The 13,363-nt window shown below is 42.2% G+C and overlaps 1 protein-coding gene across 13 annotated transcripts in view; it reads left to right on the top strand.

The window, feature by feature from the left end:
• The window catches only part of cald1a (caldesmon 1a), a 55,406-nt gene that overhangs the window by 23,925 nt on the left and 18,118 nt on the right, over positions 1 to 13,363 (top strand). For 4 of the 13 annotated variants that reach the window (XR_011694260.1, XR_011694261.1, XM_071503074.1 and 1 more), the window contains exons 2-6: positions 2,163 to 2,248; positions 10,173 to 10,310; positions 12,373 to 12,808; positions 12,903 to 12,935; positions 13,029 to 13,253. Coding sequence is in view for 7 of the 13 variants with exons in the window: in XM_071503074.1 (XP_071359175.1) it covers positions 2,172 to 2,248; positions 10,173 to 10,310; positions 12,373 to 12,808; positions 12,903 to 12,935; positions 13,029 to 13,253 (909 nt within the window). In the remaining 6 variants the exon portion in view is untranslated. Of the gene's footprint in view, positions 1 to 762; positions 919 to 2,162; positions 2,249 to 10,172; positions 10,311 to 12,372; positions 12,809 to 12,902; positions 12,936 to 13,028; positions 13,254 to 13,363 lie in introns of those variants that run through there. The other 9 variants (XR_011694262.1, XM_071503077.1, XM_071503078.1 and 6 more) reach the window with 5 other exon arrangements.

The following is a 13,363-nucleotide window of genomic DNA, read 5'->3' as shown; positions in this document are numbered from 1 at the left end:
ATATGCTGCCGTGCTTGCATTACTAACAACTTTGTCTCCCTTGGCGTTGCTGGTTCTCGGAAGTATGTGATTAGATTGGTGATGTTTGGAGGCCTTGTCGGTTTTAGTTATTGCTCTCATTTTGTCTTAATTACGGTTGTATGAATAGCCCCCTCAAATTTCAGAAATGACACTAAGTGTGCATCTAAAATATTTCTCCCTCTTTGTCTTTTTTACAGTATAATAGCAGGGGAAGGCAAGGCTCTGTTTACTGTACAGGCACACAACATGGGGGGGAGGAGACTGGGTGAGAAGATGCAGTGGGGAGGGTGAGGGTTAGACAGATCCCTTGGTTTCTTTTAGCATTTCTCTCCTGTGTGTGTTTCCTGCCCATGTGGACATCTGTATGTGCTCAGTAGTATGTTTATTAGTGTGAATGCATGCACACAAATGCTGTAATGTTGCACCTACATGCACATTTGCAATGCATACTTACATACAGATGTCTATGCATGAAGAGGCCCTCCTTGACCCCTCCTGCAGATGGGGGGAAAAGCAGGCAGAAAATACGCGTATGACACACAGGAAGCTGGGCTCAAGAGTCGAGTCATGTCCTAGCACAGGGTTTAGCCAAGCTCTGACATGTCAGTAAACAACACAGGAAAAGTTAGTGGTAGAGATAGGGAGAGAAAGAGAGACAGGACGAAGGAGGGAGGGAGGGAGTTAGGGGGTAAGACTGAGGGAAAGAAGGAAGGAGGTCACTGAGGGATGGAGGGAGGGACGACTAGCAGGGAGGGGAAGGAACAAGCATTTGGCTTTTCTGTCAGCTGAGGCTGGACTGTTGGAGACTATTACTAGAAGTTGCATTGTGTCTCTGCTTGGAGAAGTCATTGTGAGAAGCTGGTATGGTGTGAAGGAAAAGACATTGTTTAACTCAAGGTATGACAGTCACAGTTACTTCTTTGTTTCTCCAGATTTGTCCCACAGCACTTTAAAACATCTTGTTTTCTGCCTCACTTGTTGCCTTCCTACTTCTGTTATATCACAATAAAATGTATACAGTGTTGATATATGACATTATTCACTGCTGTCCTTTCAGTACGCAGGCTGTCACACACCTTTGTCTTTCCCCCTCCACTGCTCAGCTTGTGTCTGTTTGCTTAGCTTCAGTGTACAGTAGATGTTGCTGGTGGTTTAGTGGGGATCGTAGATGTATGATGGGAGGCTCAACAACTCCTGGGTGGTCTCTGTCCTCAGAGCACAGCCAGTCACGTACCCTAGCGGGGTATTTTTAGTGAGAGTTGCTCATAACTGATTGAGTTAACATCCTGTCTCGTCTCTCGTCTCTCTCCCTTTCTATCTCTGCTCTTCTTTCTTTTGTTTTCTGCCTCATTCCTCTGTTTCCCAACAGTTTGTGGGCATAGATTCAAGCTAGGCTGTTGTCAGCTGTATATACAGAGGTATACCTAGAATACAGACTTCTGGTCACTACCATGTGTCGTAGGATTGGTTGTACTTGAAGTTGTAATCCTTAATATTTCAGTCCTGGTTGATTGGTAGTCAAAGGTGGTAACAGCAGGGGAAATAGCTGTATAATGTGCCAGCAAACAATGATTGGAAAGCTTTGATTCTTGTCCCATTCTGAAATTAAATGATTACTGTTAGCAATAACTGTGGTGTCTTTGCAATAAAAGCCATCCTGTGTTTCATCAGCTTTTAATGTGAAGGATGTTCCGTTTGATGTAGTACTTAGAACTTAGAACACTATGGTTTCCTACTGCACTGAAGCCTGAAATGATGTTCCTCACTTGTAAGTAGCTTTGTATAAAAGCATCTGTCAAAAGAGTAAATGTAATGTAATGCAGTGCATTAGTGGTAGCTTAATGCAGCTAGGATAAGGTGTAATGAGAGCAAATAGTGAACAGTGAAGTAATCAGGGGATATTGATGATATAAAAGAAAAATGACAATCCTGGATTGCATGCATACATCGTCTCTTGTGAGTCACCTGTGCATGTGAAGGCAGTTTTAATCCAGTGCAGTAAATGAGGTATTTCAATAATCAGATATCGGAAAATAAACCTTTATTTGTCTGGTGAACCAGCATCCTGCCCTCTCAAGACTCTCTGCCATCCTGAAATTGAGTAAATTAACATGTATGTGTTTGATGATGTCATCCCACAGGGCACAATCATGGAGGAAATGGACTTTGAGCGTCGCCGGGAGCTGCGGAGGCAGAAGCGGGAGGAGATGCGCCTGGAGGCCGAACGGTAAGACTCATTTGGTTGTCTTTCACTCATGTGCAGATTAGCACTTCATGATTTTCCCACTAACTTTCTTGCAAAGCAGAAAGTGTTTAAAATGTCAGTCCTCCACAAAGGCTTAATTTGTAGCTGGGGCCACAGAGGCCCTACTATCCAGAGGGGGCGATGTTGCTGTCATCTAAGACCTTACTACTAAGGTTGTGTGAAGCTGAGGGAGCAGCCTGTGTTGTGTAATGTAGCTCTGGTTGTCAATGCACAGCGCAGCTCCTCTGATGTCCATGCCAAGTTGGAACAAGAGGGAGCGAGCTTTAATGGCTTAGACCCTCCTCTAGGTCTTTAAAGGCATCACTCAGCAAATATTGGCTTCCCCAAGCCAGGCCAGAAGAAAAAAAGCTTGATAAGAAATCTGATAAGCAATGAGATGACCTTTAAGTGGGAATGTTCAATCATGCTGACCCTCCCTCTTTCCAATTTTCTCTCCCAGATACTGTGGCCTTGTGAACCCCCTTTGATTCAATGGAAGAAATTGATTAAACTTAAGTTCATTTCAGTAAATTGATTGAGTGGTAACATGCCAAGTGCAGTAATCAAAAATAGTAAAAAGGGGGTTTTATTATGAGAGCTTGATACATAGCTTGCCAAGGAGGCCTTTTATAGGGCCTTTTTCGCAAAAGTCCCTTCATCTGTGCTGCAGCCGCTGCAATTAAGGATGAGGTCGATGTGGATGCAGATACTAGCCAAGGTCACTTACCTTTTTGACGTGTCTGTGAGAAGCGCTTTATTAGAGCCAGCTACTCCATCACAGATGAAAAACAAGCTGACATAGGTCTGACCACTACTGAATACATAGATGTTTCTCTCTGATAATTATTTCTTATGACACAAAGAATATGCGAGTTGCATTTACCTTAGTGATGAACACGGCCCTTTGCTCAAGGTAAAACATCATTTCTTGTGTAAAGGAAAATGTCTACAATAACAGAGATTCAGTAGACAATGTAATTCACGGTTAAGTCATTCATCCAGACTTGAAAACAAAGTGCCTGTCAGCTTGTGTGTGCTGCATTGATGATGTTTATTATAAGATTATATCCAGAATGTCATTTCATTCAAACAATAGTGTTTTTATTCACAAACTGAACTTACTGAAGTGCTTGGCCAAGAGTGATAGATATAAGATTGTGAATTAAGCCAGACCAATACATCTTTATCTGCGATATTATCACTAAATAGCTCATCACTCATATGATGTCATATCTTGGTCACAATTTGTCAACAGTTGCTTATTTATACATCCAGCCGTTACGGAGCAACATTATCATTCATTTGGAGTTTTCGTTTCATGGGAACTGGTAAATCGAAGTTCAAGATTCACTCTCCCTTTAGTTCTGTTTTGGTGCCCACCAACTCTTGAGAAAAATATCTGGCTCTTTAGCTTCTAAAAGCTATGCGGTGCTCACTGGCTAGTCGCTAACTTTGCCTGTCGTTTGGGACCAAGCAGGGAGTGTGTAGGGCTTTTTTGCCGAAAACAGGCGCCCGATGTGGCTGGAAGTAAGGTTGGTGATCATTGTGTTTGCAGGCTGACAAACCAAAACAGTGAACTAAAAGACACTAAAACACTGCATAGAGCTGAGGGTATGAGTAGAATTGGTGTAAATTCTCTGTTGGTTTGTCACTAAGTGTGACACCAGTCACACGTTAGTGCAGCTTCATTAACCAAATTTAAGCAATCATTTTAGAAAATGTTGTAACCAACCTACTTACATACATACTTAGCTGGCTACTTCTGTAGCGACTTAATCTACAGCCTTTGCAACCTCAGACAGCTTCCCACAATCATTTAAAGGCAAGATCCTGTGCATTTTCATTTTCTGTAACAGTTATGCACTATTCTCCTTCTTGGCGTCGTTTAGGTTTTACCTCTTTCATACTTTTATGCCTCATTTCCCCATTTGCACTCTAAATAGCTGATCGAAGTGAAGGTGAATGCCGTTGTTACATTTCATGGCATACAAACCCCATAAACCCCCTGTGGCTAGAATTATTTATGCAGTTTTAAATGTTTATGTTACATGGAGAAGATGGAATTCGGCAGAAAAAGTAGACTAAGAAGAGCTGATAGACACAAGAGATGAAGACTGCCTGACTAAAAGAGAAGTGGACCAAGAGTGAAAAAGAGAAAGAGCTGTAAGCCTCATTCTTTTAACATTTACATTTTCAGCTCGACGGGAGTTTGTTCATGACTGTTTATTTGGTCCAAGCAGCAATAATGTCAGCTGGCAGGCGACGCGCCACTCCTGTTATTGATAAAAGATTACATCTCTACATTGTTTCCATTTCTGCCAATATATTGAAACAATCAATATTTACATGCCCCTCTTGGTCAGACTAGTCAAAACCACATGTTGTCTCATTGGCCTACTTCCATTCAACCATCACTGAGCACACTGTGAGAAGATGGAGAGTGCAGAGAGAGAGAGTGGGGCCATATAATAACCGCTGAAGGAATGCCAAATTCCTGGCTATTATAAGTGTTTACTGGCCAGGTCTCCATGAGCTGTTTCCTACATGCTGGGACACTGAGATTGTCTGTGTGAGAGCGTGTGTGTGTGTGTTCGTGATTTGTTTTTTTTATGTGGTGTGTTGTTTTTGTCTTGTAGTCTGTGCAGTTGTGCTCATGCCTGTCTGTGCTATGCAGCTGCATAGGGGTTAGGATGAGTGCATGCCTGCAGTTAAGCATGCGGGTGTTCGCTGTAGTGTGCATGTGTGTCTGGATCAGCATCATGAAGGCTCCATTCACTTTTCCAGTGTGTGTGTGTGTGTATGTCTGTGGGTGTACAGCCAAATCTTTGCTGCTCTGTCTTACATCAGTCTCAGTTATAGTTAAGAAAATTATTATTGACATAGAGGAGAGCAGTGGGCCTCAATACCCTTCTACTTGTATTCAGTAAAGAAACACACGCACACACACACATACATACACACACACACGGTTTTCTGCCCTGCTACAGTTTCTCACACTCATATTCTTCAATTCCCCAGTCCATGCAGTTCATCAATGCTAAAGTACATTTCTTTTCACCCGAACACAGCCACAGACGCAGGAATGTCTCGACTGCTGCTTTTTTTTTTTTTTTTTTTTTCATCTTTTTTTCTAAAGAGAGCACATGGATGTGGAATTTTCCCAGTCAATTCAGTGACCAAACGCCATTTGCTACAGCCAAAAATAGTCTTTTATAACAGCGATAGCACACATAGCCTGTTGAATGCAGCTGGAGCACTTAGCAGTTCATTGTCCTATACTATACTGTATTCTGCACAAGCACAGTGGTGAGTCATCACTGAATATTAGATGATATGATACCACCAGCTTCATGTTTATCGTGCAGAAATGAGCGCAGCATCAGCCTTTTCATCTAACGCACAGCAAGTAAACAAATAAGCATATTTCCCCAAATTTGGCACTGTTCCTTTAATGTTAAACATGACTTATTAACGCTTTGGTTAGCACTTCTTCTTTCATGTCTTATTTTGGAAGTGTTTATTTTTGATTTCTGTCGTTTTCCTCTGTCATACTCCATCTCCTCTCATTCTTTATGCATCTTCCTTTTCCTCCTCCTTCTCCCCCAGGGATCAGTCTTTCTTCTCCTTCTACTCTCCACTGCCTCGTCCTTCTCTTCATCTTCTTCTACTTTCATTTTCAACCCCTCATTCTCCAATACCCTGCTCCTCTTTTGTCTCACTCTCTTCTTTCTCCTTTTTACCTTCCCCCTTATCTATTTTAACCTTTTTCTTCCTCTAATCTTCTCCTTGCTCCTTCCTTTTTGATATTGTTCTACCACTTACATCTTCATCCACTCATTCTCCACATCCCTCTCTTCTTCATCCTCACTGTCTGTCTCCTGTCTTCCCCATATCTAGTTCTCACTCCACTGTCTCTCACGCCATACTCCTCTCTCTCCTCTTTCTTTTCATCATTCCCTACATCTGTGCTGGCCCCTCCGCCCGAGAGACCAGGAAGGGCTGAGGAAATAACACCCATCCTCCGTGAATGAGCCATACCAAACAATCCCCACCCTGGATGAATGGACCACTCCAAACATGACCCGGTCCTGCATCGTAGTCCTCTTGGTTCTGACAGGAAGAGAGATACAGATAGAGAGATAGAGAAAAGGAACGGAGAGTTTGATCCAGGTTCGCCAACTTCACACTTAGCACATTAGCTTGGGAATGATTTAAGTTACTGTGACAGATTTTGAAAGCCTGATTTTACTCTTTACTTTTCACAAAAGGTGTAGAATTTGATATTTATGTTTAATATAACAGCCAGATTCATCTGTAAGTGAGAATTTGTGCAGTCTAGGGGAATTCTGTCATGGCTAACATTGTGTAGTCTTTGAGCCAGCCCAGCAGAGAGCAGGGTGGGGAGGAGAGACAGACGGTACGATGTGGTTCTTTGGGCCGGCAGTAGGAAGGGAAATAGTCCAGAGAGGGCCAGCGTGGGAATGGGTCAGCATTTCTGACAGCACAGGCCCCCACCCTCTTTCCCTCTCCCTCCATCCCTTCCTTCTCTCGTCTCCCCTCTCCTCTGTTAACAGCAGTTTTTCTTTTCTCTCTCTTTCCATCTTCCTCTTTTTACTTTTTCTCCCTTGGTTTCCTCTCCTCCCTCACTTGCCGAGGAGGGGTGAAGAAGTCTTTTCTCATGGGCTTTTCCCAAATAGTTTTCACTGACATTTCTGAGATATTTTGCTGTAAAGAAAATATTTGGACATATTTCTCCCTAATAGGCTCACTGATGGCGATGTTTTGTGTGCCTTGCTATCTACGCAGACAGTTGGTTTGTGAATGGAGAATCCTGCTTAAATCAGCTTTTCTGTGCTGTGCACCAAGTGAAACACTCAAGAAAATGAGGAATTAATGTGCATATGTAACAAAACTTTTAATTTCCTTTTCAGCTGCATCAGCTGCCACATGTACAACTAAGTAAGTGTGTAGGGTCTATATTAGCTGTCAGTCAGAAGTGTGTAGTTTACTGTATTTGGCCACCCGTGAAAAGAGCATCTGCTGCGTACTATATACAGGCAGACACACATGCACTACCTGCAGTTTATAACTGTGGCTACACATCATTCTGTACAGGAAAACATGTCATCTGTGATAAAATCTGCAGATTACTCCTTTTTCCATTATCGTGCACGCCCTTTCCTTTCCCGTCTTTCATTTCCCACTTCTGCTCTTTATTCTCACTCTCCATTTCATTTGCTCCTTCTGTTCCTCTCCTTTTTTCTTTCCCCTATTCTCCCCACTTCCACCTCTCCCCACATTTCTGTGTCAGTATGCTGATAGAGTTTGGGGCCTAGGTAAGGAGAGGGATATTAAATCAGGGCTTTGGTTGTGTATGTGTCACTAGCCAAGGCTGTGATTGACAGGAATGCTAATTCAGCTTTTAGGAGTTTGTTCTTCTCTCCTACTGAGGAATCTTTAACCCTCAGATTGTCGCTGTCACCGCCACCAAGGACTCTTTTGTTCCATTTTTAGCTGTTGTCGTTTTCTCTTTCTCATGACATTTGGTGCTGTTTCTGGGACGGCACAGTCCTTTGGGAGTTAAGGCAGTTGTTTCGTAACTTTCTTTTTTTGCTTGCAGAAACAACATATCTCTCTGACATTTTAAGTAAGGGTTAATGTTCTTTCTAGTGCAGGGGAACTCAATTGAAGTTAATGGAATATGAATAAAACTGAAAACAAAGATTTATGGAGAACACTATTTATTTAATGCAAGACTATCTAAGTTTCTGAAAGAAGACATAACACATTCTTCCTCTTACTAATAAAAATTTGAATAAGCAATAAAACACACGCACTTGCCCAATTCAGTACACACATGTTTTTTTTTGCAGCAGCTTTAATTGGTTTAAATGGCTCATGTTATCCAATGTTAGCAAACTGTAGATACTGTAGATACTTTCGGTTTCCTGACACAAAAATGTAAATGTTAGCTTACATTTTAGCATTATCTATTATCATGGTAATAGCTGGTGTTCAGTAAATTTCACACATGCTAACTGAGTCTAGCTTCTCACAGTTTTCAATGCTCAAAGATTCTGAATTATGAGGACTAAGCACATATTCATGCACATGTGCAAAGCATTGCCTGACGTCACTGATGTCATGGTCCCATAGGTCCAGCTTGGGCGTTAACAGATTAATCTGTTCTGTTATGACAACATCCCTCATCTGAGAGAAAGAAATGGGAGGTGGAGGGGGGACGGCATAGGGGAAGTAAAGGAAGAGGAAAACTGTTGTTCACAAGCTGTAAAACCTCACATAAACACAGCAGCTTTAGCTCGGCTAACCACACATGTTGCAATTAACATGCAATAGCATGCTTCGCTGGCTGACCTCAAAGGCTGCGCTGTGATGTTAGGTAGCTAGGCATGTGGGTAGCAGTGGGAGCGTAAAGGTCAGCCAGTGCAACACAGATCAAGCATGGAGCTGAGTTCATCGATGTCAGGTGGCCGGACGCGCAGCAGCTCAGGAACTGATTTGATACTTTGGAAGAGAAGGAAAACTGTCTCAGGTAGCATTGCACTGCTAGACATCCACAGTTTATAATGCTTTAATGTATAGTTCAGAATTAAATATACTTAACTTTTTGGGTGTTGCCTCTTTCCCTCAACCTGTCTAGTTGTGCTTTAGCTAGATTTCCTGCCTTTTCCAGAATGACTTTGGACCGGCCCCAGAGAAAGGCCTGAACATACTGTGTTTAATCAAATTTAAGCACATAAATATACAGTAGCTCACTAGCCAACTAGATTGGGAACAATGGAGTTGTGTTTGACGACTGCATGCAGCCACACCCTTTACATAATCCACTGCATTTATTAAAGACATGCATAATCCACTGCATGACTGGTTTGGATTTTACTCTGTCAAGGCAAGATGGTGAGTGGCGAAAGAAGAAGTTCCTAAATTTTTAGTATCTTATGCAAAAAAAACAGATGTTAACCCATGATTTTGACCTGGCAAGACCTTGCTTCATCTACTGTACGCTTGACCAGCCATGCGTAGTAATATTAAAAACAAACCACCAGAGGCTATGCTTAACACTATTGAAATATTAAGGGGTGTGCTTTCCTTCTAATTATTTACATGCAAGCATTCTTGTGTGAACCGGAGAGGTAATATTTGTGTTGTCATGGGTCATCTTGTGTAGAGAATTGTATTAAAACAATAAGAAGTATTCAAAAAGAAATATCTTTAACTGTTTTAGCATAACTTCAGCAAAACTGAGCTCTTGCCTACAGTTTTATTAAAGCAAGAAGCAGTATCTTGGCAATGAAGTATTTTTGAAGACTTGAAGATTTTTTAACTTCAGTTTAATACAATCATAAAAAATGTGATTTCTAGATTTAATGTCATATTAAATTCATTGTAGAAATATAAACTTTTAAGGCAAGTGGTTGTTTTGCAGCACACAAACACACTTACACACACACACATACACACACAACACACACCTCCCCAGTTTGGTCTGTTTCAACACAAAGCAGACCAGTATAAACTGTGGGCCAGGAACACTGTTTTTCTGCTTCTCTCTAATCCGCAGCCAAGCCCTGTCTCCAGACTGAGTTTTATCAGCTCGTGAAAACTGCAGCCATGATAAGAAGTATTAGTTGTTGCACAGCTGACAGGTCAGCTTGATAGGAGAGAGAAAAACTCTGGACAAATCCACCAGGTTTGGTCACTGCAATGATTACGGTCCAATTTAAAGAATTGTTCACTTTGAAGTTTTTAACTGTGAAGCTAAATGGAAGAAGGGAAGAGACAGATGAAAAGCTGAAAGAAGAGGTTGGGGGGGGGGGGGGGGGACGACAGAAAATGTCTCTCTTTGTCTCCTGACTCTCTCTCTTTCTTCTTTTGTCTCCCTCAGGTTGGCGAGGAATGATGATGATGAAGAAGAGGCGGCCCGCGAGAGGAGGCGCAGGGCACGCCAGGAGAGGCTGAGGAGCAGGGACAGCGAGGAGCCCAGCGGACAGCCAGACAGTCTGGTCATGACCAACAGCCACAGGTGATGCACAAATAGCAACACAAGCTTTGTCAGTGATGAATATGTAGTCAGCAGCCGGCGGCTTGTCTCCCAGTTTCTTTTATCACTGTCATATCATCCTGTCTGGTTAAAGGGGCTGTACCTCATCAATAAATAATGTGTGTCGAAGAGGAAAGAATGCCACCAAAAAGTCACAGCCTCTGCTTTGAAGGGGAAGTGGGAACTGTCAGCTGGACATCAAGCATTTTGGTCTTGCAGTTTATAGTGATAATGGTGGCAGATTTATCTCTAAATTGCTGGTAATGTTTGAAACAATGTGTCTTTGAATTTAGTTGACAGAAGCAGTCATTTTTGGCTAGCAACTACCAGTTTTGCTAGCTAAAATGACAACTGTTTCTGTCAAATTTTACTAGCTATAGCTAGATAGCTAATTCAGCTAACATGAGCTCCATGAGTCTGTTGAAACACTGTCTCTAAATGACTTCTTAACATTTCCAGCTGACTCATTTTAAAAGGAGAACCCTGCAAAACAGGTCCTAGATATGTACTAAGTAGCTACGAACATGCTACAACATGCTGAAATCAGACTGTTATTTTGTTAGAACGTAATCCTCTGACTGCTTAGCTTACATACTTGATTGAATGTCTTTTTAAATTATGTAAGCACTTTTTATGTTACAAGAGAAAGGGCTTTTAGGACAAAGGTTGGCTAATATGGCATAAAATGTTATGCTGTCATGGGTAAAGTTGGCTGGTAGTAATTGCTTACTACTGTATGTACTAGTAAGCTACTTAGCCAGCCATGCTAACAATTGCTAGAGCAGACAAACATTTGCATTTGTGCTCTAGTGTTGTGGGGAGGTAGAAACAAAAAACACCATCCCCCCAAACTCTAGATGCTAAGTATTGCAGCCCATAACATGAACATAACATTCGCATGTGGAGAAATCCAAAGCTTGACAGATCTGTGTCCACTTAGAGTTACTAAGCTGACCAAATATTAGAAGATTGTCAGGTGTTGAATGATCAAATACTTTAATTTGCTTTCTGAAATACATTTTAGACAAGAAATGAAAGAACTGACCCCTGCTCCCTACTCATTTCCAGCTGTCAATATGACAGTCAACCTGTGATCTCACGTCTATCAATCAGAGAGACTGTCATAGGAACAAAGGAGCTAAATATCCATTTCTATGCATTTTAAGACTATGAGATCAATCGTCTTGGCTGCAGTGGAAGTGGTGGTGGGTTGCTCTGACATCTACCAACACAGACGTTGCTTTGTGGTCATGAATGTTTCCCCTCTATGAGCTCAGAGATACATCCTGGGCCGGTCGAACAACAAGGGGATTGTGCAGGAGGATGCTGAGGCAGGATCTAGCGCTGACTAGCCATTGTTGATTGTGTAGATTCAAGGATAATGTTTGCCAGACTTTCAGGTCAGAACAGTTGAGAGTTTGAGTTTTATATAATGATGATACAATTATAATGTATTAACTTTTTGTTAATGTACATTATAATTGATAAGTAGCTGCTATCTGAGTGAGTGTACAGATATTGACCTGGAATCCAAGAGAACTGATTAAAAATTTATTTTCAGTCTTGACCATTTTTGAGAATTCTGTGTTGGAGCCCTGTCAATCAAGCCAAATGTCAGCAGGCACTTTAGACAGTACCGTACAAGTTTGCTTGAGCTTTCATGTTTTTTTAATCACCTTTTTTTGAGTGTCAGTGGTCATTGTAAGTCGCTGTCAGTCAGTTGATCAGGTCCCAAACGTTTCAAACAACTTCTCTGGGCATAGGTTTTTGTCTTGTCAAAGCCCCATGCATATGCTCATTCACCAGCACCCTGCTGCACATTACTTACTCACATTCACACTGCTTAAAAATAAACATGAGTCTCTGCTGCTTGCCTTTAAAAAACTATGAAACAGAGGTTATGGGCCTTGCTCAAGGGCATCTAAAGGGCAATAGGAGATAATATTATGCAGTCACTTAAACAGCTGACGTCTGTTTCTCTGACCTCAACGCTTCCTCCTCATTACCACACAGTGAAATGTTTGTCTCCTCTGTCTCCTCCTAGTGTGACAGAGACCGTGTCTGTGAGCAGCTCTTATGGAGGCGGTGGAGACGACGAGGACCAAGCCCTGCTGGACCGCATGGCCAAACGTGAAGAGAGACGGCAGAGACGCATGAAAGAGGCGCTGGAGAGACAGAAGGAGGTGGACCCCACCGCAACAGAGGACAACGGCAGCGCCGCCACGGAGAAAAACAACGAGGAAGAGGAGAGGCCCTCCTCCTGGCGTAGGGGTCGTTACCGTGATAATGAAGAAGAGGAGGAGAAGACATTCACATACAGCTCAAGGAGAGAGGAGAAGGAGCAAGAGGAGCCGAGAGAGGAAGAGGAGGCTGCTCCTGAGGGTGGAGAGGAAGCAGAGGAGGATGTAGAGGAGGAGGAGGAGGAGCAGAAAGTGGAAGTAGTGGAGGACAAACCGCGAAGGTCTTACTTGAGAGAAGAAGTGAGTCATCTGTTCATTCTTGTCCAATTACTTTAGCAATTTGTTGTGTTTTTGTAGCTGACAGACCCTGCAAATGTGATGCTTGTTTTTGTAGGAATCAACTGAAGAGCCTAAAACTCAAGACCAGGTATGGTCATTGATTTATTGACTTTGTGATGCAACACTGTTGAGCTGATCCCTGGTCTTTCTTTCAAAGAACTGCTGTAATCCTTTTCCGTAGGAACTCGCTGAAGAAGAAACACATATTGTAGTCAGTGAGAGGTCAGATCAGGCCAAGTCAGCAAATTCAGAGGCTGATGAGGATGCAGTAGAATCAGGGGAGGCTGAAGAGATACCTGAGGATGATAATGTAGATAATTCATCAGAGAACAAGCCCATGACTCTCATAAATGAGACTGAAGAGGACAATGAAGTATCTGAGATACTGCAATCAGAGGATAATGAGGTATCATACATGTGGTAAGAATTTCAGTAGAGGTGTAAATGCACAGCACAGAAAATCTCTCTGGGTAACTTCACTGTCTTGATGAGATGTGTAAAGACTCACCCACAAAA

Source organism: Trachinotus anak, unplaced genomic scaffold (assembly GCF_046630095.1).
Source record: "Trachinotus anak isolate AG129_WGS33_773 ecotype Australia unplaced genomic scaffold, CSIRO_AGI_Tana_v1 ptg000018l, whole genome shotgun sequence".
Classification (NCBI taxonomy): Eukaryota; Metazoa; Chordata; class Actinopteri; order Carangiformes; family Carangidae; genus Trachinotus; species Trachinotus anak.
The sequence above is the reverse complement of the archived record's forward strand: the minus strand, read 5'-3'. Positions and strand labels throughout refer to the sequence as shown.